Source organism: Heteronotia binoei, chromosome 16, assembly GCF_032191835.1.
Source record: "Heteronotia binoei isolate CCM8104 ecotype False Entrance Well chromosome 16, APGP_CSIRO_Hbin_v1, whole genome shotgun sequence".
Lineage (NCBI taxonomy): Eukaryota > Metazoa > Chordata > Lepidosauria > Squamata > Gekkonidae > Heteronotia > Heteronotia binoei.
This window is the reverse complement of record NC_083238.1, coordinates 33,937,587-33,965,411: the sequence shown is the minus strand read 5'-3', so window position 1 is coordinate 33,965,411 and position 27,825 is coordinate 33,937,587. Positions and strand designations below refer to the sequence as shown.

The window sequence follows — 27,825 nt, the reverse complement described above, 5'->3', positions numbered from 1 at the left end:
TCAGCCGTCAACATGTTTGTGAAGGGCACAAACCTGGTTAAAAATAGGGCCTCTTCTTCCCCTGGTCCTAACAAACTTCCTCTACACCTGATATCCCGTGCCTTCATTAACTGAGGTCTTTTCCAGTAAATGAGATCCTTAAATAGTCAAGTCAAGTTTATTGTTACAGTCAGTGACCAGCTTGTACAATCGAATCACATAAAACTTTTTGCATCAAAAACAGAATAAAACCAACAATAGCATTCATAAAATTAGGTGCCTATGACTATTACAAAGAAATCGGATAAAAACATCCATAAAATTCATTTAAAATTTGGATGAAAGGTTAACAGTCAAGTTTAAAACAGTCATAGACCAGTCAAATTAGATACAAATAACTTAATAAAATACAATCAGGTAAAACAATAATCAGAATAAAACATACACAGTATGATATAATTTCCCTCCAGAACAGTAGTTAGGTTCCATAGCCAAGGCATTCAGTTGGATATTTCCCTTAGGAATTGCTTCCGGAGACTCATAGCTCGCAAAGCAAATTTTGCCACACATAAAGTGGTTCTTTTATTCCTATCCGCCAATAATTTGTCTAGCTGATGTCTAACATTTCTCCCAGGGACACTGGAACAGATCGGGAGTATATAGTCGGCCCTAATACACTGATATAATTTACATTGGAATAATACATGTTCCCTGTCTTCCGGTTTCTTGTCCCCACAAATACACAATCTCTCCTCATATGGTTGTCCTGTGTATCTGCCTTCCATAATGGCTGACGGTAACATATCAAGTCTGAGAAGGGTAAATGCTCTCCTATACTCAACTTTGTCAAGATTAAGCAAGTATGGCATTAGTGTTATTTTATGTAGTTCCTCTATTCCTGGTAAATAACCTTTAAGCTGATTCAAATCATGCTGTCTTTCGACATCCAAGATTCTCTGTTTAAGAAAAGGTTTAACCAGATTGTACTCCATGTTGAGCAAATATTGTTTAGATAGTCCATAATAACCCAACTTGGACTCCGTTTCTCTTAAATATCATTTAATTTCTTTTTTTACTTTATAGTCTACCTTTCTCACCGAGATTCAGAGTGGATTATATAGTGTAAAGCAAAATAATCAAATAACATGAGAGGTAGTAATCAAATAACATGATACGACCAGGATTACAAAAAATTAGAAACATTTTAGAAGATCAGATATGTCAAACAATACAGAAAATGACATTTTAAAAGTTGAAAACAATGCAGTAAGAGTGGAAAGAGTGAACAGCCCTGTGGCGCAGAGTGGTAAGCTGCAGTATTGCAGTCCAAGCTCTACTCACAACCTGAGTTTGATCCCAGCAGAAGCTGGGTTCAGGTAGCCAGCTCAAGGCTGACTCAGCATTTCATCCTTCCGAGGTCGATAAAATGAGTACCCAGCTTGCTGGGGGTAAAGTGTAGAAGACTGGGGGAAGGCAACGGCAAATCACCCCGTAAAATGTCTGCCGTGAAAACATCATGATGTGACATCACCCCAGAGTTAGAAATGACCAGTGTTTGCACAGATGACTACCTTTACCTTTTTAAGAGAGGGATAATACAGAGAACAAATAGATAACATATTGTGGTCTTGTTTTCAATTGTGGTCAAGAATCCTAGTCAGGGCTTTTTTGTACAAAAAGCCTAGCAGGAACTCATTTTTTGTACAAAAAGCCTAGCAGGAACACGCCACACCCGTGACGGCACTATTGTCTCATACCAGGCTTTTTTTAAAAGAGAAAGCCCAGCAGGAACTCATTTGCATATTAGGCCACATCCCTGACAGCATCATTGTCTCACAGGGCCTTTTTGGGGAGAAAAAGCCCAGCAGGAACTCATTTGCATATTAGGCCACACACCCCTGACACCAAGCCAGCCGGAACTGCGTACCTGTGCATTCCTGCTCAAAAAAAGCCCTGATCCTAGTTATTTAGTTACTAAAGGCATGCACATATGAATGTCAAGGCCAACTAGGGATGCCATATGTCTACTCAGGGCAGAAGATTGTCCACCCCCAGCAGCCGTTGCCCATTGACATGCCAGTGGCTGGCAAGTAAAGAAAGCTTTTTTTAAAAAAAAAATCATCTGCAGTAGTGTGATGTAACTTCCAAGACAATCCCAGAAGTGTCATCAGTCCTTTGAAGGAATCACCAGAAACTCTGTGGTAAAACTATGAGGCAAAATATAAAGTTTTCAACGATTTCTTGAAAGGTGTGACATCCGTTCTATTTTGTTCCCAGAAGTGATATTATGCCATGTCCCCCCCGCACTAGACTCTTTCTGGTTGCAATAGGGTTGCCAGGTCTCCTCACCCATCCAGCTGGGGGATTTGGGGGGCATTCCAGGAGTGGGCAGGGACAGGCATGATGATGTCACCCAGAAGTAATGTCATCACATCAGGGACATCTCACAGGGATGCTCTGGTATTTGACAAAATCGGGGGGGGGGGGGTTGCCCTCAAAACCACAGAGTTTGCCGAAGTACCAGAGTGTCCTCATGTGATATTCCTGTTTGGCAGTGGGGTTTCCTCCACCAGCCAGCAGTAGATCAAAGCCCCCCAAAATGGGGGAAACCCTACTGGGAACTGACAACCCTAGATTGCAAGGACCAATCAGAGCCAATAGGCATTAAACACTTTCAGTTTTTGTAAAATGTGGTATCAACAAATAATACACAGCTGAAGGATATAGTTCTTTTGAACATTTGCTCTGACCTATCTTCAGTAATCTTCCCAAAAAAGCAACAGTAACAACATATTTTCACAAGAACCAACTAAAATACCACAGAATATTAACAGGCTTTTGAGTTCCCCTGAAATCTGCACAAGGTGGAATGTTTAGTATTAAAAAGAAACAAGCTGCCCTACATTTTTTTTCTCTTCCATGAGGAAAAACGTGAAAACCCAGCCAGATGAAGAATTGCAGAGACCTCGTAAACATGGTTGGGCTTAATAAAAGGATATGCAGTACTATGAACCAATACAGTTTCTAGGATTGCCTGCTCTGGGTGGGGAAATACCTGAAGATTTTAGGAGTGGAGCCTGGAGAGGGTACAGTTTGGGGAGGGGAGGGACTTTGGCAGGGCACAGTACCATAGTCTACCCTCCAAAGCAGCTATTTTCTCCAGTGAAATTGCTCTCTGTCACCTTGAGATATCTTGTAAAAGCAGGAGACCTACAGGCTCCACCTGGAGGTTGTAAAAAGAGAGAGCAAATGCCAAGAACAAACCATTACAAATGTAAACTGTTGATATGCAATTAAAATGTTATTACATTTGCCTAAGTGTCTTCATTCTGAAAACATTGTATGTAAATATTAGTATTTCAATTCTGCTTGCATGAATAATTCTGAAAGAGTCTAACGGAGTCAGAGATAAACCTGTTTGCTACATTTAGATAGAATGAAAGATGGGTTCCTTGCGAAATTGTTTATGACTTGAAGAAGCTACTTGAAACACAACCTTACCAGGGAAGCATGTATAATTCTTATTTGAATATATTCTTTTGGAGGAACTTTATTCTTCGTTGGAGGCTTTGGTCTCATCCAGGGCTTTTTTTGTAGCAGGAACTACTTTGCATATTAGGCCACACACCCCTGATGTAGCCAATGCTCTTGCAGCTTACAGTAGGCCCTGTACTAAGAGCCCTGTAAGCTCTTGGAGGATTGACTACATCAGGGGTGTGTGGCCTAATATGCAAATAAGTTCCTGCTACAAAAAAGCCCTCTCATCAGTAAATGTATACTTCAGACTTTTCCATTAATTGTTGCATATTTCATACTTTCGAATAACCTGTGGAATAAGTCCAACTACTGCAACTCAGAAAAAACTCTGACTTCATTATTTTATTGGATTTATATCCCGACCTCCCCGCCGAAGCAGGCTTAGGTGGTAATGTACTTATTAAAGGCTTCTACAGAATTAGTCATGTGAGATTATTCTGCGACACAGCACTTGAACTGTTTATTATCTGTGGATAAAGTTTTTTGTAATTTGTATCCAATTGGAATTTTTGTATAGTTTAGAATTTCTCTATTAACAGTTCTATGTACTGTCTCTTTAAATCCAAGTTTATAGTGCTTGCGAGCACACTAATACAGAAAGCTGCCACCACCAGTTTTTGGAGGAGATGATGTGAAATACTAATATTTATATACCATGTTTATAGAATGAAGACACTTAGGCAAACATAATAATATTTTTTTGCATATCAAACATTTACATTCTTGACAGTTTGTTCTTGGCATTTGCTCTCTTTTTACAGTCTCACATGCTGAGAATACCATTTGGCTTTCTTTCCACCTGGAGGCTGGCAACACTAACAGTTTCTACAATTACCTTGAAACCTGAAATGTTCAGGGTAAATCATCTCAAGATGGAGTTTGCTGAGCCATCTTTCAGTACAACAGAGTCCAAGTTGCTAACTTTGTGCTGTTAAGTGTAGTCCCCCCTTCATTCCCTATCCTTCAAATACAAAAAAGAAAACCCACGCTGAAATCTGTTTTACTTATGTCTTCTCTTAGTGTACCAGCTGCAACAGGAAGCCCCTCATCCAAGAAGAATTACTTGTACATCTGAGGTGAGTATCATGAAACCTAAAAAGAAATGCAGAATCAATTATTTCTGCTTGTTTTCTAAGTTGGTTCTACGTCTCCGGAGAGGTTAAACTAGAATGTTCTTCCTAGGATTGTTTTCAACTTACGTGCCATTTATGCACTTTATAGTGATTTACTTGTTGCCAAGATTTTGTGGGCTTCTGCAGTTGCTTTCGAAGTTCATAACGGAATAATTCTGTTCAGAACAAGGTAGAGCTTCGAAACCTCGTACATTCTTACAAAAGGGTGATTGTTGAATGGGAATGAACAAGGCTTCATCTTGTCTGGTGTTACCCAGGATTCTTCTCTGTATCTCATACTGCCTCTTAACTTATAGTTGTAAGCAGATTACTAAAATATAGAAAAGGCCATTCTTGCAGGATTTAAACAGTGATAGGTCTGTGATTCTAATTATCTTAAAATAAAAGGTAATATTTCCATATATGATCTATATTTTGGAGCAAAGGAAGAATTAGAAGATTTCTAGACTCAGAAAAATGATTACCTACAAAGGTCATGTGATAGGGTGTCTATACTACCTGCACCATAGTTGCATATCCTATCTATCTGTCTGTCTCTGTGTCTGTCTGTCTGTCTGTCTCTGTTTATCTATGTCTGTCTATCTATTTCTCTCTGTCTGTCTTATCTATCTCTGTCTCTCTCTCTCTCTCTCTCACTCCATCAATCCATCTCCTATCTATCTCCCTATCTATCATCTACCTACCTACGGTATCTTGATACCTCTCTTGCAGAACTCCAGATAGCAGGACATTAAGGTGTACCAACATAAAGACACACCTATAGCAAGGAACAGTCAAATATAAGTGGTAATCAGGGAGCTCTCCAGGTGGAAGAATATCAACAAATTGAGTAGAATGAACTCATCATGCTCTACAGATTGTACTGTCATAATCATACTTAAATAGATATTTCTTAATAATTCTTATGGCTTCCTGTCTGATGACTGAGTAAAGGAAGTCCAAGGAAAGACTGAGGAACTGCAGTAATTGCTTGACAATTTTATCCCAGTGGGAAACACGAGTCTTCTCTGACTAGGCTGAGGTAACCCTCTTGGATGTCAGAGTATAATTTTAACTTTAAGGGGGAAAGCCTTCAACTAAGCTTGAGCTTCAAGAGATAATTGTCCCAATTCAGCTTGGAGGGCTACCCTCGCTACACAATTCAGAATTCTGCAGATGGAATGTAGGAATTGGAGAAGAACTGAATTGAAGAACTCCTCTATTTTGTCAATCCAGATATCAGCACAGTATAAATTTTGTGTGGCCACCTTGGCGTTAAACAGTTTGATGTCAGCTGAGATATACTAATGAAACAACATAAATTTTAATGTTGCTGTTTCCAGCAACTTCTTAGTGAGGCTCATGCTTTCTAGCAGTCCATTTGCTGTCTTGAAACCATGTCTAATAATGCAAAACTGGTTAAAAAATGCATTGTGGGGGGAAGCAGCGTCTATATTATATGTCTTCTAACGCCTTATTGTGGCCTAGTTTAGGTTGTGCCTTAGTCATATGAATCTTTATTGTTCCTCTATTACTAAAGGTAGTTTTACTACTGAAAGTGTCCGTTGTTTTGGCCAGGCCAGTTTTGCCTTGCCCGCCTTAGTACATGAGGCATTCATCAGTAGCTTGGACTGGAGACAGCCACTTATTGTGGGACATTAGAATGAGAACCAGTACTCAGCTGTTGGGCCTCAAAAATCCAGTAATTTGGGCGTTTACAATTTAGATAATGTGTGTCGCAAATAAATTTCCACTGCCATTCCTCTTAGCAAAGTTTAAAACCTTCTTCCAGTTCCCACTTAAGTAGGAAGAAGATTGTTAAACTCTGCTCAGTAGAGTGGTAGGATCCAACCCATCCCGTTCCTTCACTAGCTGTTAATCCAAACAGGCTTTTGTGTTTCATTTGTTTATTAGAAGTTGACTATCAGCACAGAGTGGTAAGCTGCAGTACTGCAGTCCAAGCTCTGTTCATGACCTGAGTTTGATCCTGGAGGAAGCTGGGTTCAGTAGCCAGCTCAAGGTTGACTCAGCCTTTCATCCTTCCGAGGTCAGTAAAATGAGTACCCAGCTTGCTGGGGGTAAAGTGTAGATGACTGGGATGCAATGGCAAACCACCCTGTAAAAAGTCTGCCAAGAAAAAATCATGATGTGATGTCACCCCATGGGTCTGTAACAACTTGGTGCTTGCACAGGGGACTACTTTTTTAAACTTTTATCAGCATACAAAGGATTTATTTACTTCATTTATACCCTGCCTTTCTCCCCAGTGAGGGCCTCTGTTTTGTCCTCACAACTCTTTGAGGTACGTTAGGCTGACCATAACTGTCACGCACCCAAAGTCAATCAGCCAGCTTTCATGGCTGAGTGGGAGTTTGAACCTGAGTTTCTCAGATCCCAGTCCTCCAGTCTACCCAGGTACACCATTGTGGCTGCTCTTGAGTGAGAGCGGTTGCTTCTTCCAATGTTGACTGTGCTGATGGAATGCAGGAACCAGGCTTGGCTGTGGCTTAGTGGTACAGAGCTCATCCTTTGCATACAGGAGATGTGAGATTCAGCCTCTGGCATCTTCATTTACAGGATCTTAGGGAACTGGGGCTGGGAAAGACCATTCTCTGTCTTTGACCTTAGCAAACCCCTGTCATTCACAGTGAACAATATCTAGATAGAATCATAGAATCACAGAGTTGGAAGGGGCCATACAGGCCATCTGGTCCAACCCCCTGCTCAATGCAGGATCAGCTTACATCATCCTGGGCAAGTGTTTGTGCAGCTGCTGCTTGAAGACTGCCAATGAGGGGGAGCTCACCACCTCCCTCAGTAGGTGATTCCACTGTTGAAAAACTCTTACTGTAAAAAACGATTTTCCTAATATCCATCTGGTACCTTCCCAACCTTAATTTAGATCCATTATTGTGAGTCCTTTCCTCTGCTGCCAAGATGAACAGCTCCCTGTCCTCCTCTTAGGGCTGCCAAGCTCTTGCCAGGGGCAGAGGATCTCCTACCCGAGAGGGCCCCAACCTGCTGCCAGGGAGCAGGCCACCAGGGGGAATCCCCGCCCCCCAAAGAGCCCTATCAGTGCGTGCCATCCCTGGCACAATGATGTCACCCGGAAGTGACATCACACTGGGGACACTCTAGGACTTGTGCTAAAAACTCTATGGTACCATAGAGTTTTACAGCGATTCCTAGAGTGTTTCTGATGTGACTCTAGGACTCGCAGTAAAACTCTATGGTACCATAGAGTTTTTAGCACGAGTCCTAGAGTGTTCCCGTGCAACATCCCTGGAGCGATGACATCACTTCCGGGTGGTGTCATTGTGCCACACTCACGAAGAACAAGTCCCCCGCCACAACAGTGGAGGGTCTTTGCAACCCTACCTCCTCTAAGTGACAGCCCCTCAAATACTTCAAGAGATCATGTCCCCCCCCCCCCTCAACCTCCTCTTCTCCAGACTGAACATTCCCAAGTCCCTCAGCCTTTCCTCATAGGGTTTGGTCTCCAGGAGTAGATAGATAAGTGGCCTGAGTTACTGTAAGACAGCTTCATATGTCCACCCCCCCAAAGCAAATGATTATTGCTACCTGGTCTCATTGCCTGTCCATCACACTGGTTAAGATCTGCCTCTCAAGCCCTGCTATCCATGTCCTTGCCTTTAGAGGTGAGATGGATGGCAACCAGGGACAGGGTGCAGTGGTGGCATCCTGCCTGTTGAGTGCCACTCCGCTACGTTATTCCTTAGGGCACTAGGCCAACATGTTTGTTTACCCAGACTTCTAATTAAGGAGTTGCTATTTTAATAGTGTTTTAGTCTGGTAACTGGGATTCATTTTAAACTGCTTATAGCATCTATGTTTTTATGGTCTAGTTGGTTGTTTTATGGAAGGTTTTAATTAAGAAGTTTTAACGTTTCCATTATGTTTTATTTTGTAAATCACCTCAGGGAAGGTTTACCTCAGGCAGCTTCCCTGGTGTAGTAGTTAAGAGTGGCAGACTCTAATCTGGAGAACTGGGTTTGATTCCCTGCTCCTCCACATGTACCTGCTGGGTGATCTTGGGTTAGTCACAGGTTTTCTCAGAGCTGTTCTCTCCAGAGCAGTTCTCTCAGCCTCACCTACCTCACAGAGCGTCTGTTGTGAGGAGAGGAAGGGAAGGAGATTGTAAGCAACTCTGAGACTGAGTGAAGGGCAGGAGATAAATCCAACCTCTTCTTCTTAAAAAAAATCTAAATAAATTAGTAAATTGCAAGGAAGAGTAAGAATGGTATATTGATCCATTTTTTTCTTACATCCTACTGGACAAAACTTAAAGCCTTTAAAAATTTCGGATTTAAAAATCTAACACCTTAATCATTTTTAGGGCAAACGCATTCATTTATACTACAGCAAGTTGCTGGAACTTGTAGAAACATCAGTTGCAATTTTGAATATACTACAGTGCTGGGTTGGACTAGTTATCCTGCCGCTAACAAACCACCATTCATGCAAAACAGGCATTGAAAATGATTAAAGTTTTAAATTTTATTGCAACACTTTCATCATGCACCCAAGGGAAGAGGAAATTAATCTTCGAAGTGTGTTTGTCATTTTGACATAGCCTTAAATACCGGGGAGCATATTACTGTCACGGCCTTAATAGTTCATCCTGCTTAGATCACAAACAGGATTAATTTACCGAATTAAAAAGGAATTTCTTTGTGCAGAAGTCTTTCAAATGCCAGCTGCAGCTCTTCCAAATATTGCCATAAACCCCTGACATAAAAAAAATAAATTTCTAACAGGAGCAAACAGTTGAAATTGGCCTTTGCCAATTTTGATTTGGCAAGCATTTTAATAATTACCTAACCAACTTTAATTCGTGTAGCATGAAGATAAAAATTGCTCTGGAATTATTTCTAGTTTTGCTTTCTAGACTATTAATGAGTATCCTAATTAGGTTTTCATTATGGTCACATTGTATGCAAAAGAAAATGCCTCTTTTCTTAAATGTATCACTTGAGAACTTGAGATTTTAATAAATGTAAACATTTCCTTTCATCAGACTGACCCAAATGATACACAATTGATCTTTTCCATCTAAAACTGCATCCAAGTACAAAACAAGCTTCTCTGTACACAGCCTTAACTGGTGAAGGAAGTGGAAAATATGGAAGGAAGTAGAAAATAGTTCAGAAATGGAAAATATGTGAGCATTTCACAGTCTGAGAAAGCCCTTCCTAGCCCCAGTTATATAATCAGTAGCAGTGCTAATGATTTATTTGGATGAAAGAAAGGGAGAACTGAATGAAGGATTTCCCCCACCCCTCTTTAGACAGCAGCTCTGGGCTATATGTCTAGGGATGCACATGCATAAACCCACAGCTTTTTTGTAGAAAAAGCCCAGCAGGAACTTATTTGCATTCTGGGTCGCACCCCATGACATCACCGTTGTTTCACACAAAGCTTTTTTGTAAAAAAAAGTCCAACATGAACTAATTTGCATATTAGGCCGCACCCCCTGATGCCAAACCATCTGGCACTGTGTTCCTGTGTGCTCCCTACTCAAAAAAAGGCTCTGGTTAAACCCAACTCATTGGGGGAAGCGTTGTCAGGCCAATGCCAAAGGGTGGAAAAAACCCTACTCTGGGGGCCTCCCTCAGAACCGCTCAACTAGCCAGTAAGGAACTTAGCAGCAACAAAAGGACACTTAGGCCTGCATCGCTGGTAATGTGGTGATGTCGCTTCCAGAATGCACCAGAAGTGACAGTATCACATTACCAGCAATGCAGGGGCTCTGGTATTTGGGCAGAAACTCTGTAGTAAAAATGACTTCTTCCATAACATTTTTGCACATATATCAGAGCATCCCCACATCACTATGATGACATCACTCCCAATGTGCACCTGAAGTAAAATGCTGTTGCCACTCTTTGCTTCCAGTAAGCCCCAATCTGTCAACTGTGCTTAAGGAGAAAACACATCAGTGGTTTGTCTACATATAGACGTTCCATATCGGTGTGTCTGCCTGCCCTACCCTTGCCAAACATAGCATTTCAAACCTCCAGCCATAGTTTGCAAGTTCTACGAAAGTGGAACCAATTTGCTAGGTTGCTTGTTCATAGCAGGAGAAAAACAGAGTGATCAAATAAGCAAGGCTAAAGCTCCTTCAAGGTTTTGTTTTGTTGCATACAGCCTGGCTGTGGTTTGTATCTGTATTATCCCAATATCCTCTGGTACCTCAGATTTGTACTTTGTAATACACCCTGAGCCTGCTTCAGTGGGAGGGGCAGAATAAAAATTGAATTAATAAAATAAATAATAATTTTGTTGTAGCATAAATTTACAAGGACTAATGTTCCCTAAATGGACTGTAATCTGTGAAGGCTTTACCCTCAAAAATATTTTGCCCTTTTGCCGCCAGTGGGTTGGATCCCACGGAGGATTTCTGCAGATATGCCACTGTGCATAAACTTTGGTCATCTGGCAGCCATTTGTTGACTATTCCACCACTTAGAGTGGCCTGCCTGGTCTGGCATCAAACAGAGCCCAGACCTTTTTGAGAGCCAGTTTGGTGTAGTGGTTAAGTGCACGGACTCTTATCCGGGAGAACCGGGTTTGATTCTCCACTCCTCCACTTGCAGCTGCTGGAATGGCCTTGGGTTAGTCATAGCTATTGCAGTTGTTGTCCTTGAAATGGCAGCTGCTGTGAAAGCCCTCTCGGTATCTGTTGTGGGGGGAGTAGATACAGGCGATTGTAAGCTGTTCTGAGTCTCTGATTCAGAGAGAAGGGCGGGGTATAAATCTGCGGTCGTCGTCTTCTTTTCCACCGTAAGCCTAAAACTTGCATTTCGGGGACAAAATGAGGAAAAGCCATTTAGCAGAAGAAAGAAGGTAGTATCCATGGTTCTATTCAGTTGGCTTTCTCTCTTGTACATTAGACATTGCACATTCCAGCTGTTTGGAGCTGCAGCAAAAGATGGTGGATTTGAGGAAGCCGAACAGTGCTGATGGAAATCCTGTCAATGGAAAAGTCTGGCCAGACCCAAGCCATTATCTATACGCATCATTTGGGCATGTAAAAAATTAAAATAAGGTAATTTGAAAAGTATCCATGCCAGGTTGCCTAGAAGTGTTCTTAATGGATACAAACAGCCAAGTAAATAGCTGTTTACAAGCCCGAGTTCATCACTGTTTTGCTGTAAAATGCAAAAAAGCCAGTAAAGTTTTCAGACATTCAGGTTGCATCAGTATCAGGGCTTTTAATTTTTTTAGCAGGAATGCAGTTCCGGCTGTCTTGGTATCAGTGGGTGTGGCCTGATATGCAAATGAGTTCCTGCTAGGCTTTTTCTTTAAAAAAAGCCCTGATCAGTATAATTGCAGCATGCATAGCTAAGTTTAGTGTAAAATTACAAATCAAGGGTTGGCTCCTTCTAGACCCAAACTGGCAACTTCTACCTATTTCCCCCTTTCTGCTGCAGACTCCATTGATGTTCCTCAGGGTCCCTGATCTGCCAGGAACAGTCTTTTTGTGGAAATTACTAGGCTCAAGTGGGAGTAGGGTTGCCAGAAATATCTGGAGAAATCGGAGGTGGACCTAAGGAGGACAGAGTTTGGGAAGGGGAGGGACTTCAGTGGGGTATAAGCCATAGAGCCCACCTTCCAAAGCGGCCATTTTCTCCAGGTGCTCTCTTTCCCTGGAGATCTCCAGCCACCATCTGGAGGATAGCTACCCTAAGTGGGAGGGAAGAAAATTCCATTCTGCTGATAGAAAATTTAGTCTGGATCCAACCCCATGAACCCAAACTGTCTGCAGCTGAATTGAAGTCCATCCCTGCAAAGAAGGTGAAGATCAGACAAGCTTGGGAAAGCAGACTTTATTTTATCCTTTGTTTGTTAGGAATTTCATAGGAATTGTGGCCTGAGGTCAGAAAAGCAATTAAATTAATGTTTATTCAGAAATTGGATTTATGTATATATTAGCCATGAGAGCCTCTTGAAGGTTCTGAGAAGCTTAGCAAAGCAAATTTGATCAAGATACCATTTGTGCTGTACATGTAGCCCCTCTTTCTATAAGATTAGAGTGTTTTTTTCAAATGGCACTTAGAATGCTTTTCAGAAAAATTCTATGCCACTTGCATATGTTGTCAAGATTATTAAAAGTGAGGATTGCCTTTTTAAAATATAACTTAATTTCAGCTAGTGACTGTTTTTTAAAATTTGAATTAGAATAGCACGCAGTACACACTGAATGATGTTTTAATTGTGGGGAAAGACCTTTAAAATTCCAGTTTCAGGCAATAGTTTCCTGAGGTAAATACTTTCATATTGGAGACTTAAATTGCTATTACTTTAATGTGAACATTATGCGAAAGAGATTTGTGTATACGGATACGGATTTGTGTATACGGATAGGCATGAACTGGGAAAATGCAGCTCAGATCATGGCTTGTGGCTTGTTTGCGAACCATGGCTTGTGGCTGGTTTGCGAACCATGAACCATCATGAACTTTTAGTTGCCAAATGAATTCAGTTCATGAGAACATAAGAGAAGCCATGTTGAATTACACCAATGGCCCATCCAGTCCAACACTCTGTATCACACAGTGGCCGAAAAACCAGGTGCCTTCAGGAGATCCACCAGTGGGGCCAGAACACTAAAAGCCCTCCCACTGTGCCCCCCCCCCAGCCACAAAGAATACAGAGCATCAGGCCTCGGATTCAGTGGGAGCTCACAGGAGCCAGAGCTCCTGAACATTTCTGAGAGTTCCACCTCTTTGTCCATTGAATAGTAGATGGAGCTGCATAACAATCCCTGGATGAGCTCCACCACCTATTTTTCTACAAAACGACCCCTGCAGAGCATCACTGCCCCAGACAGAGAGTTCCAACACTAGAAGCCCTCCCACTGTTGCCCCCCCCCAAGCACCAAGAATACAGAGCATTACTTGCCCCAGACAGAGAGTTCCATTTATACCTTGTGGCGAATAGACACTGATGGACCTCTGCTCTATGTGTTTATCCAATCCCCTCTTGAAGCTGACTATGCTTGTAGCTGCCACCACTTCTTGTGGCAGATTCGTGATGTGGTACAGCAGCCCACCCCCCTCCAATATGTCAAAAGACACCAAACTTCCTTTTTGGTGTTGAAAAGTGCTATTAAGTCACAGCAGATTTATGATGATTCAAACCAAGGGACAAACAGAAGCAGTTTTCCATTGCCTTCCTCAGCATAGCAACCCTTGGTGGTGTCCCTTCCATCACCATGTACTAACCAGGAATGACCTTGCTTAGCTTCTGAGATCTGGAAGGATTAGGTTAGCCTGGCTAATCCAGGCCAGGGCAAGAGAGCCTTTTTAAAAGTCGTCACAAATATCACACTCATTTACTTGGCAGTCTCATTCTTTGAGTCCACTTAGGTACTTCTCCAGACCATTTGAAAAAAGCAGAGTTGTGCTGCGATTAACAAGCTGGACAGTGATCATTCTTTTTGGTGATGCTTATTGTTACAATCTAGAGCAGGGGTGGCCAAACTTACTTAACATAAGAGCCACATAGAACAAACGTCAAATGTTTGAGAGCTGTAAGACGTGAATGTCAGCTGTTGGAAGGAAGATGGATGAGGGAGGGAGGTAGAGGTGGAAAGAAAGCAACTTTAAATGCATTCTCCAAGCTGCTGGCTGGCTTGACTTGGAGAAGTGGTTTAAAGAGAGAAATACCTTTTCCAAGCCTGTTAGCAGGGAGGTGGGGACTTCGAGAGCCACACAATATGTGTGAAAGAGTCTCAGTGACCATTCTTCCCATTTCTGTTTTGTTTACATTGTCTTTTAAATATTTATATGTGTTTTTAATCTTTCTTTAATGTTTTTATTGTTTGCAACCTTGGGGACCCTAAGTGGAAATGTGGCTTTCAATTTTTTTAAAAATAAAGCAAACAAATGAAGTGTTTGGTACAATCCTAACCAGAGATACACCAGTGGGTTTAGAGAAGTATTAGTCTGGACCAGTATTCTCTCTAAACCGAGTTAGTGTGAGCTAGCTCACAGTTTTTTAGCTTCGAGCTCACATAGCTGAGGAAAAATGTCTCCAGAACAAGCTAATTGATGCAGTTGCTCACAACTTTATTGCCAAAAGCTCACAAAGTAGAATGTTTACTCACAAGACTCCACAGGTTAAAGGGAACATTGCTCTGGACCTGACCTGGGTAGCCTAGCAAGCCCAATCTTGTCGGATCTTGGAAGCTAACCAGGGTCTATTCTAGTTAGTACTAGAATGGGAGACCTCCTTGAAATACCATCTCGAGAGGATAGGGGCAGGTTTTCAGCCACCCCTCTGAACATTCTCCAGACCCCTGGTACGGTTCAGTCACCAGAGGTCAACATGACACACACACAAATAAATTTTAAAAAGAAAAGTGAGGGGTTACTCTGCTTAGGATTGCACTGTTAATACCCAAACTGTAATATGAACTTTTGCGGCTCCTCTTCCTTTTTAAAGCCAGATGATCCCATTGTTTGTTTGTGTCTTTGCTTGACAGATATAGGTTGCCCTTTGCTGTCATAGCTGGGCATCTTACCATGAATCTGAAATAATCTTAAGTGAAAAGAGATCAAGTGAACCAAGTGATTGAATTAATTAACACGGCAGCCCCCCTTCTGACTGTACGATTCCTCTTAATGTGGCATTAATTGTCATCATGCCTGAGTGAACAGTATCTGCGAACAGTCTCGTCCCAGGTGACCAGTTTGGAGAAAGCCAAGAAGCAATGGGATGTGTGCTGTCTGTTAAATTGAGGGCTGAAGAAAGATCCTCCTATGTATAATCATTGCCTGGTGTCACTCTTCAAGTGTCAAAGTGGTGTTGAATGATCCTTCTGTGATGCTGTCTAGTTTAAGGCATTGTTCATAGCCAATGATGCTCAGTTGTCCAAACACACGTTCCAGTTGCTTTTCATCTCATATCCAAGTTGTTTGCGGCAAAAAATGATACAGCACCACCATATAATATTACTGTCTGTTTAGCTCTTTTAATGAACTGGATGCTTTCAGATAGTCACCTTCACAACTTTATTTTTAACATTGATTATCTGTGTGTGTGTTAAGTGCCACCAAGTTGTTTCTGACTTAACGGTGACGCTATGAATTAGTTACTTCCAAAATGTCCTATCAGGTCATGCAAACTGAGAGCTGTGGCGTTTTTTGATTGAGTCAGTCTGTCTCATGTTGGGTCTTCGTCTTCTCTGGCATTATTGTCTTTTCCAGAGACACTTGTCTTCTCCTAATGGCTGTCCATATTCCTGTTATATACATGGAAATAGTGACAAGCGGGGCTTTCTTTGTAGAAAAAGCCCAGCAGGAACTTATTTGCATATTAGGCCACACCCCCGATGACACCATTGTTTCACACAGGACTTTTTTTGAAGAAGAAGCCCAGTAGGAACTCGTTTGCATGTTAGGCCACACCCCCTGACACCAAGCCAGCCGGAACGGCATTCCTGTGCGTACCTGCTCAAAAAAAGCCTTGGTGACAACGCAAGATGAGGGAGATTACTTCAGTCTTCCCTTTGTTCTTGCATGATTGCATATCAAGGGCCAGGCTCAGGGGAAAATATTTGAAACACAATCTGCTTGCTTAAACAGGAAATACTTTATTAACTACCAGTTATCAGCTAGAGCACAAGACAAGGGGAAATAACTATCATAGCTACTAGCTACAGAACATCGAGGAACAGGAAAAGTCATATCTCGACGTTAACCTTAATGGCCCAGAAGTTGCTTCAGCATGGATGCTTGTGGAGCAAACATTTATTCTGACACCCCATCAGCTCTGGGCAAGGGAAATCTAATCTTTTGAGTTTGAACCCTGTTAACAGGTTATTCAGACCTTTTAATCCTTCCCATCTTCAGTGGGTTTGGAGGAACAGGGCTTTTTTTTGCAGTAGCAACTCATTTGCATATTAGGCCACATCTCCCTGATGTAGCCAGTCCTCCTGGAGCTTATAGTACAGACAGCCCTGTAAACTCATGGAGGATTGTTTATATCAGGGGGCATGGCCTAATATGCAAATGAGTTCCAGCTGCAAGAAAAAGCCCTGGTTAGGAGTCTTCCTTGTGAGATAGTGAACCCCCATCTTCTAACCATTTGAGTCCGTATATCCCACATACTTCAGTACCCAGCTCATGTTGTAACCAAAGCTATCCATCTTGCCCTTCCTGACACGTAGAGCAAATTTTCTCTTCTCAGAAATGCATCTCTATTCTTGCTGGCATCTCTGCCATTGCTGACACTTTGTGCATTTTATGGCTCTCTGTCCTGGGAAAGTAAGTGGCTCTCAGAGCCCCAGGAACCCACTGCTGAGCTTTAAAGCACCTGTCATCTCTAGGTCCATAACAGTCCCCACCCTCATCACCCCTAGACTCTTCCTTCAGTTGGCATTGGTTGGCTGGCAACCCTATCAAGCGCAAGTATTTATGTCCTTGCATACATGTAGACACCACCCAATTTCCCATATGCAGGAAACCTCCTTAGAAAATTGTAAGTGTAAATCTTATGTTACTATAAGAGATGTTTTGGAATAGAGTTATATTGCTATAAGAGTTGTCTCTGAATAGACTTAATTTTTTAAAATCTGATTTTACCACGCAGGATCTGAATACAAAATAACTATAGAAAGTCCTGTATTCTAAGATGTGACAGTTTGGGTAAAAGGTGAGTGATCCAGTGACATGAGGGAAAGGAAAGGAAAGGTCCCGCACAAGCACCAGTTGTTTCCAACTCTGGGGTGACGTTGCTTTCACAACATTTTCACAGCAGACTTTTTTACGGGGTGGCTTGCCATTGCCTTCCCCAGTCTTTTACACTTTCCCCCAGCAAGCTGGGTACTCATTTTACCGACCTCGGAAGGATGGAAGGCTGAGTTAACCTTGGGCCAGCTACCTGAATCCAGCTTCTGCCAGAATCGAACTCAGGTCGTGAGCAAAGAGTTCAGATCACAGTACTGCAGTACTGCTGCTTTACCACTCTTCGTCACGGGGCCGCCAGTGACATGAGAACTGCTGCCAAATTTTTAAACTTTCCAGCTAATTAGACGACAGACTGCTTAAAAAATGAAAATAGTTTTTGATTTACACACATGCAAGTTTAATACTGTTCGAGTTTTCTTTTTCAACAGGTGGAGAACAGACCAAAATACTATGGACGAGAGTAAGTAACTACCTTCAGTAATGGAAAAATGTTAAATCCATGGAGGGAAAAAAAAGCCAGGAAGACAAAACATTCCTGAGAAGAAAACTCTAGCCAAAATTCTTTACAGTCCTGGGAAATAACATTCCCACTCAATATCATCAGCCATGGATTACTAATGCAGATGGTTATCCAACCATGTAGGAAATTTGAGGAAGCTTTACAACATAGTAAACACTGCAGGCACTGGCGCACACAGGAATATATGGCAGAATACAATCTTGCCACATTTTCTATAATATACAATGCAGTCTGAAACAGTTGCATCCTTCTAAGCCCATTAATTTGAATGGCTTTAAACCCAGAACTAATAAAGCCAGAATGATACCCAGATTTATGGCACTTCACACCTATGACATCAATATGCTTTTTTTTTATCACCCTCCACTGTTGTTTCAGCCCAGTTAACAACACTAACTAACAAACACAGACCCCAATTTGTGGTTCTTTTGATCTGCTAAAAATATTTCCATGACTCTACTTTCCAACTCACTGCCCACTTTCTCTATATTTAGGACTGCTTGCCATTCCATTTTTGTCTGATGAAGTCTGCTTAGAGCATACGAAAGCTTACATTCTGAATAAAACTTAGTTGATCTTAAAGGTGCAACTTGTCTACTGCTTTGTTCTATTGCTTCCAACCAACACGGCTGCCCACTTGGATCTCTGTCTAGAATTCAACTGACAGATGACCATGCAGTGCCGTTCCATAATAAGCTAGTTCTGTTTTGGCTCACTACATACAAAATAATTGTGATGATGCTAATAAGTATGATGATTTTTATGTTTTGTCTTAAATTGTACTGAACTAACATGGCTGTACTTAGGAATGCAGAAAAAACTATTGGGTGGGTTGGAACTAATATATGTAAATGTTTTGCAGATTAATATAGAGAATATTATTCAAATTTAAGCCCTGCCCACAGGCTTTTTGGCAAGCTGCCTGACTGGTCTTCCTTGTCGTGAAGTGTGTGCCACTCTAGGAAGCAACATAAGATAAGATGGACACTTCTTTGGAAGTCGAGCCAATAAGAAGTGCCTCTTCTAAACAGAATTTCCATTCATGGAAGGAATATCCTTAGGCTGTATATGTATAATGAATTTGACAACTAAAGCGTACCAGCCAAAAAATAATAAAGTCAGCTGCATGATAAGTAGATACATTAACATAAATGTATTCAAGACTGACTGTAGTTTGCAGTGTGTTTCTTGAAAACAAAAGATACTTCTTTTGTATTTAAAAAATTGAAAAGGTTAGGGTTTATATGTTTTTTGACAGGTGTGTTTCTTTTGAAACAACTCTTAACTGTATTGATTAAGGTGGGCTTTGTTTTTCAGGTTTCATGGGATGATATCAAGAGAGGAGGCAGATCAATTATTGAGTGTAGCGGAGGGAAGTTATCTCATTCGTGAAAGCCAACGGCAGCCTGGAACGTACACTCTGGCTTTAAGGTTGGCAATTAATAATTCATTTTTTTTTACTATTAGAATATTTATGAATACACTTGGAGGGTGGTATTATTTTCTTATTTTCTACGTGGAGCTTTTTGAAATGGTCAGCGTTTAACCAAAATATATATTTTGGTGCCTAGATTACGGTTCTAATTCCTGAAAAGTTATTAATTTAGCAAGTAGTTCTAAAACACCATTGCTTGTGCAAGCAAGTTGTTTAGTTTAGGAAGTAAGAAATACAGTGTGAGAGAGCCAAATCACTGATAGGAAGTGGCACTTGTTGTAATGGATTGTCCTTTCTTGCTGTTGTTGTTATTAATATATGGTTTGGAGGTTGGGGCAAGGAAGAAACTGGGCAAGGGGAGATGCAATGAGAGCCAGACAAGCTAGATAAGAAGGAGTTACCCAGCTAACATCTGGATCATTTTGTGTTTTGTTCTATCTCTAAGTGACTTTGAATGAATTCCCAATAAACCATTGGAAGACTAAATGTGCTGTTGCAGTAAAAGGTCCCTCATGTAAGAGACCAGTCTGGTTTGTATCACTCAGGCCTGGCTAAAGGAGGCTGCGGAGATTAGCCTCTTTGAACCATGCTCCAGGTGGGTTCTTAGGATGTATTATTTTTATTTAATTTTACCCACGTATTTGAAACATTTATTATCTGCATTTCTTCATGGAGCTCAAGGCAGCTTACAAGCATAGATAAATCACATCAAATAAAATGTTTTAAAACCCTAAAGCCGAAATTTAGAATCACTATTAAATCACTACTCAGAACTGCTACTAAACTTCACTACTCAGAACTGCTACTAAACTTAACCTTAACACACATTTCTCTCTCTCTCTCTCTCCCCCTCGCTCTCTGCCAGATTGTTGAGAGGTTACAATACTGTGTCAGGCTCCTCTGTCAGTGGGTCAGAGCCCAGGACGATTGTTGTTGTTGTTGTTGTTATTCCACCCATTCCTCCGTTTGGGGCTCAGAGCGGAGTACATCATAAATAGTAATAAAATCACAGTAAAGTTACAACAGCATCCCAATAAAAACCAATTACAACATTTAGTAAAGTACAACAGGATGGTCCTAATTTACCCTCCAGTGTACTTTCTGGTATTGGCCGGGCAGGAGCCTCAGAAATGTGAAGGAAGGGGATTGACTTCATCATAGTCCTTTTCTCTCCAGCTGCCTTCCTCCTCTCCTCCCAAGCTACAGGGGAAGTCGGGCTCTGCTTCCCTGACACATTCCTAGCTGGCCATTTAAAGGTTGGCCTCAGTAATGAATGACAGTGCCATAACGGATCTTTCCCTATGGAGAACAGTGGCAGGGAGGCACTGAGCATTCTGCCCTGGGGTATACTTCTGTCCTTACTTGCAGGCTAAGACAAGATCCATCAAGTTTGGATAGTGTTTTCGGTGAAGATCTACTCCCAGATTCCCATACACTTGATTAGTGTACACCTGATGACTGGCAGTGAATGTGTGAACTGGTTCTCACTGGAAACTGCAGCATTTGAGTGATGTGACAAGTTTTCCTTTCACTGGTATTAGATCTGGATTGGACATTCATACATGCAGATTATCTCTTAATATTGCAGTCATGAACATGCATGTGTGAAGCAGTCATGCATCGAAGTTCAATGGCAGATGTGCAGTTACTCCATAGACAAGGAAATGTGACAATGGCCCTCGTATTGGGGTCTGAAAATGAACTGCTGTAAAGCAGTGTTTCCTAACCTGTGATCTGAGCCCCAAAAGTGGGCTTCAGGCCAGCCCTCCTTAGTAGAGGCTCCTGCCCTTTGCATCCTTCTGTTTCTTTTGTCCTTGCCAACTTCTCACGTTCTCATCTTCCCCTTTCTCTTTGTGACAGTAATGAGAGGAAAAAACTTTCACAGTGGTAGCTGAAAGAAGGGGGGAAATGGGAGAGTAAGTGGGAACTGTTCAGCATGCTTTGGAAAAACCAGAGGACAATAGAAAGAGGCGTGTGCTCTGTATTGATGTTGCAGCTTCTTGTCCACCCCCTGCAGTGCCTTCAGATGTGCCTCACAAGCTTCTGCCTGTGGTTGGAGATGTACTGCAACAAGCTCCTTGCCTCCAACCTCTGAGAGCCTGTTTGATGTAATGGTAAAGAGCGAGTGACACTAATCTTGGAGAACTGGGTTTGATTCCCCACTCCTTCACGTGCAGCTGCTGAGTGACCTTGGGTCAGTCAAAACTCTCTGAGCTGTTTTCTCAAGAGCTGTTTTCTCAGATACTACCTACCTCAAAGAGTGTTTGTGTTGGGGAGAGGAAGGAAAGGAGATAATAAGCCACTCTTAAGACCCCAAATGAAGGGCGGGGTATAAAGCCATCCTCCTTCTTCTCTTCTTGTCCTCCTTTTCTCCTCCTCCTCTCCTCCTCCTCCTTCACCAGCATCTATCTGTCAAGATGCCTTGCCATTTTATGTCTGCAGATGTACTTTCACTTTTAACTCTTTGGTTTGTCTAGGGCACAAAAAACCTTGGGCCAACCCTGGATGGGTCACCATACAAAGTAAATTTGGACTTGTGGGTCACCATACCAAAAAGGCTGGGAACCACTGCTGTAGATGATTTAGGTCCTAAGCCCTACCAGGACAATTGAGTACTGATCATATTTAGGAGAAATTAGGGTTCATTTTGATGTGGCATGTTTTAAAATACCATTTTCCTTTTTAAAAACTTTCCCAAAATTAAATGACACACATTTAATTTCACAAGTTCTTTTAAAGGCAGACAAATAGAACAATTTCTGTTCCTTAAAAAAAAAAAAAAAGAAAACTGGAAAAAACAAAGTCGCTCTCTGTATAATGTTCATGTGTCATGTAAACAGCTTCAGAACACCAAACAGAGGATGGATGTGGTTGCTAAAGGTCATTCTGGATTTTATCAGCAGGAACTTCTTTTCCTTCTTGCCATCTGTCCATCATCCCACCATACTTGCTCTGAATAAATGATTCACAAGCTTGGGTACCAACCGAATGACTCATGCGTGACATCGGAAGGCTTCTTTTGTAATGCACAAAAAGTGGCTGTTTGCAGTGAGAGATTTCTCAAGTGACGGGCTATTTTGACAGATCCATGTTGGGCTGGAAATCATGGGTTGGACCCAGACCACGTTTTCTAATGCCAGAATAGAATTTTTCTTCCTCTCCCCCCATCAAATGAAGAAGAAGAAGATGAAGATATTGGATTTATATCCCACCCTCCACTCCGAAGAGTCTCAGAGCGGCTCACAATCTCCTTTACCTTCCTCCCCCACAACAGACACCCTGTGAGGTGGGTGGGGCCAGAGAGGGCTCTCACAGCAGCTGCCCTTTCAAGGACAACCTCTGCCAGAGCTATGGCTGACCCAAGGCCATGCCAGCAGGTGCAAGTGGAGGAGTGCAAATGGGCTCCCACTGACTTCTATGAAATACTGACTCTGAAGATGGGGACTCTGAAAATGGGGACTCCGAAGAATGATACAAAGAGGATCTATAGTATGTGTGTGTTAAGTTCTGTGAAGTCAGTTCTGATTTATGGCAACCCTATTAATAATGTCCTCCAAAATGTGCTTTCAATAACAGCCTTGCTCAGATCTTGCACGCTGAGGGTTGTGGCTTTTTTATGGAGTCAATCCATCTCATGTTGGGTCTTCCTCTTTTCCTGATATCTTCAACTTTTCCTAGCTTTATTGTCTTGAGAGACCACTTGGAGTAGTGGTTAAGAGCAGCAGACTCTAATCTGGAGAACAGAGTTTGATTCCTCACTCCTCTGCCATGAATCCAGCTGTGTGACTTTGGGTCGGTCACAGTTCTGTCTCAGCTCCACCTACTTCACAGGGTGTCTGTTGTGGGGAGAAGAAGAGAAGGTGATTGTAAGCCATTGTGAGACTCCTTCAGGTAGTGAAGGATAGGGTATAAAACCAACTCTTCTTCCTCCTCCTCCTTCCTCCTCCTAGTGACTCTTGGGAATCAGTGGAAATTGCCAATTTAGATCCAACTCATTGACTTGTGTCCACTGAACCACAAGCAGAAGGCCATGCAGTGGAACTTTCCTTCCTCCCCATACATTCCTTTGAACCCCCCCTCTCCCATTACTCCTGGATTGTCACAAATAGGTAAGGAAACAAAGTGACAGATCAGCAGTAGGTGAGGAAACCGGCACAACCTGACCTTTCTCTGCCAACAATAGGCAACTTCCAATGGTGGAAAATGACAGTCGGATGCAAGCCAAAATACGCAAGCCAGATGCCAGCTACCTTATTCCTTACATTGTGTGTTGACTTGCGTGACAATGGCCTTGGGGGGGCGCCTGCTTTTTCTCTCTTTAGTCTTCTCTTTCATGTGTTGGTTGGATTATAAATATTTTTGATCTTTGAGCATCATTGTTTCCTGCAGCTGGAATGTCCAATTTTTCTAACGTGCCGTTCCTTCCCAGTAGGAAGAAAACAGTAAGCATCTGCTTTCTTTTCACTTTGGCGGAGCGTCTCTTCCCTTCCCCCGCTCCCATTATTTCTTCACTCCCCATCCAAATTTGAAGTCTTGTGTTGCCATTATTTATGCCATTAGTTTTACTTGCTTCTTTCAAGTATTCTTTATCCTTTTCCTGTGCTCGCTGTTAAAAGGTAAACAGTTTCTTCAACCATTGGCAGCATTATTACAGCTCCTTTCAACATCATTTTAAGTGATAAAGCTATTCTAGTATGCTAGCATAGGGAACAGATCTGCTGGTATCTCTAAATTGCTCTTGTCAGATTTTTAATGGAACCTACTGCAGTTCTCTACCAATTACAACAAGAGTGTCAAATGTGAAGTTCAGTTATGGCAGACAACACAAGACTTCTCATTGGTTCTGGTTACCTGTCTATTCTCATCATAATTCATGAAAGTTAGTAAAGAAATCATTTTCTTGGGTTTGCTCTCTGGAGTAGATTTATTTTGGGGTGCATTCAGGCATTACACTGACCCACAGTTAACCCCCCCAAAAATGTGCACAGCCTAGCTTGATGCAAGCCTGCCCCTCCCTTCCCCTTTTTTGCATAGAGAATTGTGGTTAAAGACCAGTTCTAGTGCTCCTGGTGTATAAATGCATGTGTGCTGTGCAGATGCATTCATGTGGCATGTGTCACTGGTGTTCCTCATTCACCAGGATTCTCCACATAAGAAGGGAGTGGGGAGAAAGTGAAGCATGAGCGCATGACCAGAATAAGAGGATTTGCGCACATTTTCACTTAACCAGAGGCAAATAAGTCTGAATGCACTGTTTGTTGTATTTCATATCTAACAAACTTTCTGAAACCTAAAAGGCAGTAAATATCTCTAAGCTCTGAAAACGCCTCCCACAAAAAAAAATCGTGCATGGTTTTCACTTTTTGCATTGCCAAACCTAAATATTATGTGCAGCAGCTTCCCCAAAACTTAAATGAGTTCTTTAATTTGTAAGCCGCTGGGAGGAAAGCCATGTTGAGAAGGTGATGCATGGCAGGCTGCTGTTGCGTTCATATCAAAGAAGCCAGATAAAGCAGAAAGAGAGCTTTGACCAGCCATTTCACTTACATTTGACAAGAGAATCCTGTTTGAATCTTGCCTTAAAGTTTTAAAACTTATTCTATCCAGACAGGAGTAGGAAAGGAAAAAGTAAAAGACCCCTGTGCAAGCACCAGTCGTTTCCGACTCTGGGGTGACGTTACTTTCACAACATTTTCACAGCAGACTTTTTATGGGGTGGTTTGCCATTACCTTCCCCAGTCATCTACACTTTTCCCCCAGCAAGCTGGGTACTCATTTTACCAACCTCGGAAAGATGGAAGGCTGAGTCAACCTTGAACCAGCTATCTGAAAACCCAGCTTCTGCCGGAGATCGAACTCAGGTCGTGAGCAGAGCTTAGGACTGCAGTACTGCAGCTTTAACACTCTGCGCCACAGGGCTCTTAAGAGGCCACCTTAATCAATGAGAGAGAAGACTGCCAAATTGCAGAACAGTAAACAAATAAGGTCTTCAGTTGCAGGCAAGTGTTTTCTTATCTATGTGAGGGGGAAGTGTTTTCTTACTTATCTTTGTAAGCCAACATCTGGCTACCTGTGTAAGATCCTTCCAGTGCTACCTGTGCCTGCATCTCAGGAGATAGCAGGCTGCTTAGAGTGAGAACGGAGAGATTTGGGAGCCTTAGAGGAGAATGATGTTAGTTTTCAGAACTTCAGAAATTGTAGGTCACTGGCATTTACTGTGTTGTTTACAGTGCATAGTAGTTTTATAGGCTTCGAAATGTATAATCACACATTAAAATATCAAAGAGAGGATTTTTGTCCTTGAAAAGAAGATCATTGGAAATAATTCAATACTTCCCCCCCAAGAAAACTTATTTACTTGATCATAGTTGATCATGTTGGGGAAAAAAGCGATGGCCACAAATATTTCCTGCAAATGCACATTGTTTGTTAATATTAAATAGGTGAATTGCTGGTTAATTCATTGCATCCCACAGGTGATACTTTTTTAATATACAAAAGTCAGACTAAAAACAAAAGTAAGATTTAAAAGTATTACAAAAAAGATTGTAATGCAAATGAGAAATTCCACACCGCTGAAAGGAACAGGAAATTCCTAATTAACTCCAGAGGGTATTAAATCTGCCTTTTAAAGTCAGCTAAACAGTAGGCTCTGCTTCATGCCAAGGCCTATAACAGACGTTGACAACAAGAAGACCTCATCTTTCGTGTCAGGGTTTTTGTGTTTTTTTGGTGGCTGGAAACTTGTTTAATTAGGGTGAAGATTAAAAGAAAGCAAGGAGAAATTGTACTGGTGGTAGGCGTCGAAGTACAGGAGCACTGTGTGTTCTTTTGAGGCGATTGCTGCTGCGCACCGTGTGTTTTAACTCGTTGCCATGGTTGCCTTTCCAGCAAAACCTATTGTCGGTCATGTTATCAGATGTACAGAAAAATAAAGCTCTGTGACATGAAATGGCAAGGAAGTTAATTTGAAAATTAGGGAGAATTTTTTTTAAAGCAGTTTACTGCAAAGACCAATACAGCAGAGTGGAAAGTGGTTAATTTTTGTTTCAGGCACTTTCTGTCAGATGAGGCCTCTACATGACAAGGAATACTTGCAAGCACTGGGGGATGAGGGAGTCATGTGGTATGCCCTGTTGGTCATGATAACGGGTCATTTTGGCTAGGAGGGGGGATCCTTCTTGTACACTGTAGTGGTTAAGATTGTCAGATTGCTATCTAGAAGACTCAGGTTTGAATCCTCATAAGAACATAAGAGAAGCCATGTTGGATCAGGACAGTGGCCCATCTGATCCCAACACTCTGTGTCATACAGTGGCCAAAATGCAGGTGCCATCATGAGGTCCACCAACAGGGCCAGAACTCCAGAAGCCCCCCCACACACACACACACACACACTGTTGTCCCCCCCAAGCACCAAGAATACAGAGCATCACTTCCCCAGACATAGTGTTCCCGCTATACCTTGTGGCTAATTGCCTCAGATGGACCTCTGTTCCATATGTTTATCCCATGGACACTCACTGGATGACCTTGGGCTTATCACACTTTCTCAGCCTAACCTACTTCATGGCTTTGTTACGAGGACAGAATGGAGTCACCATTGGGGAGAAAAGTGGGATCTTAAAGAATACAAATAAATAGAGGGGGGTTGGATCCTGACAGCCTTTTCACTCAATATTGCCCAGTTCCTTATTACAGTCCCTTTCATACAAGGCCTTTGTACACACAGGGCCTTTGTCCTCCAACCATGATAGTCATAGGGTATTCTCTCTTCCCTTTTTCACTAGCAGAAAAGCTGGTTGGATCCAGCCCTGTAGGCTGTGTGTTGTTGGAATGGTTAGGAGACTAGTAAGAATGGAGCTGACAGCACAACTGTGTTCAGGAGAGAGCATGGCTGAAGGAGAGGGAAGAACCCCTAGCTAGACAGGGAGCTAAGAAGCAGAGAGAAAGAGAGAGAGAATAAAAGGTTCACAGGAGTTAATGGCATGGGTGCCATAAAGGTGGAGGAGCTTAGAATGGAGAACAGCAGCTGCAGTACAGATAGACGTGCTAGCAGAAGTGTTAAACTCCCAGCTTGCCTGTTCCTTTGGAGGTGGCTGTTTCAAGGTGGGAACCACAGGCCAATCACAAGCCGCACCAGGCAAAGGCCTTGCCCACTTTCCTGAAACATGGGGCAGGTGCCACATTGGGGAACAGTGCCCAGAATAGCCACATGTGGCATGTCAAAGAGTCACACATGGCTCCCAAGCCACTGACTAATACAGCTCTAGTGTCAGGCCATCCTGCAATTCCTGTCCCACATGGTTATATACATTAAGATGGCCCAGACAGTCACCACCAAAAAATTAAACTCTTTAGTGTGCATCTAATGATGTTTGAAATGTATATTAGGCACTGAAAAGTGGAAAATGTGTTTGCAAGCCAGCATGAAGTAGAGACTAGAGTGTTGGACTAGGACCTCAGAGACCCAGGTTCAAATCCCCACTCCAGGATGGGGAGACCTTGGGCTAGTCCCATACTCTC

General features: G+C 42.1%; 1 protein-coding gene across 1 annotated transcript in view; it reads left to right on the top strand.

The window, feature by feature from the left end:
* CHN1 (chimerin 1) overlaps positions 1–27,825 on the top strand; it is a 181,297-nt gene that overhangs the window by 48,965 nt on the left and 104,507 nt on the right. The window contains exons 3-5 of the mRNA XM_060257127.1: positions 4,537–4,592; positions 17,773–17,804; positions 19,182–19,295. Coding sequence (XP_060113110.1) covers positions 4,537–4,592; positions 17,773–17,804; positions 19,182–19,295 — 202 coding nt within the window. The remainder of the gene's footprint in view (positions 1–4,536; positions 4,593–17,772; positions 17,805–19,181; positions 19,296–27,825) is intronic.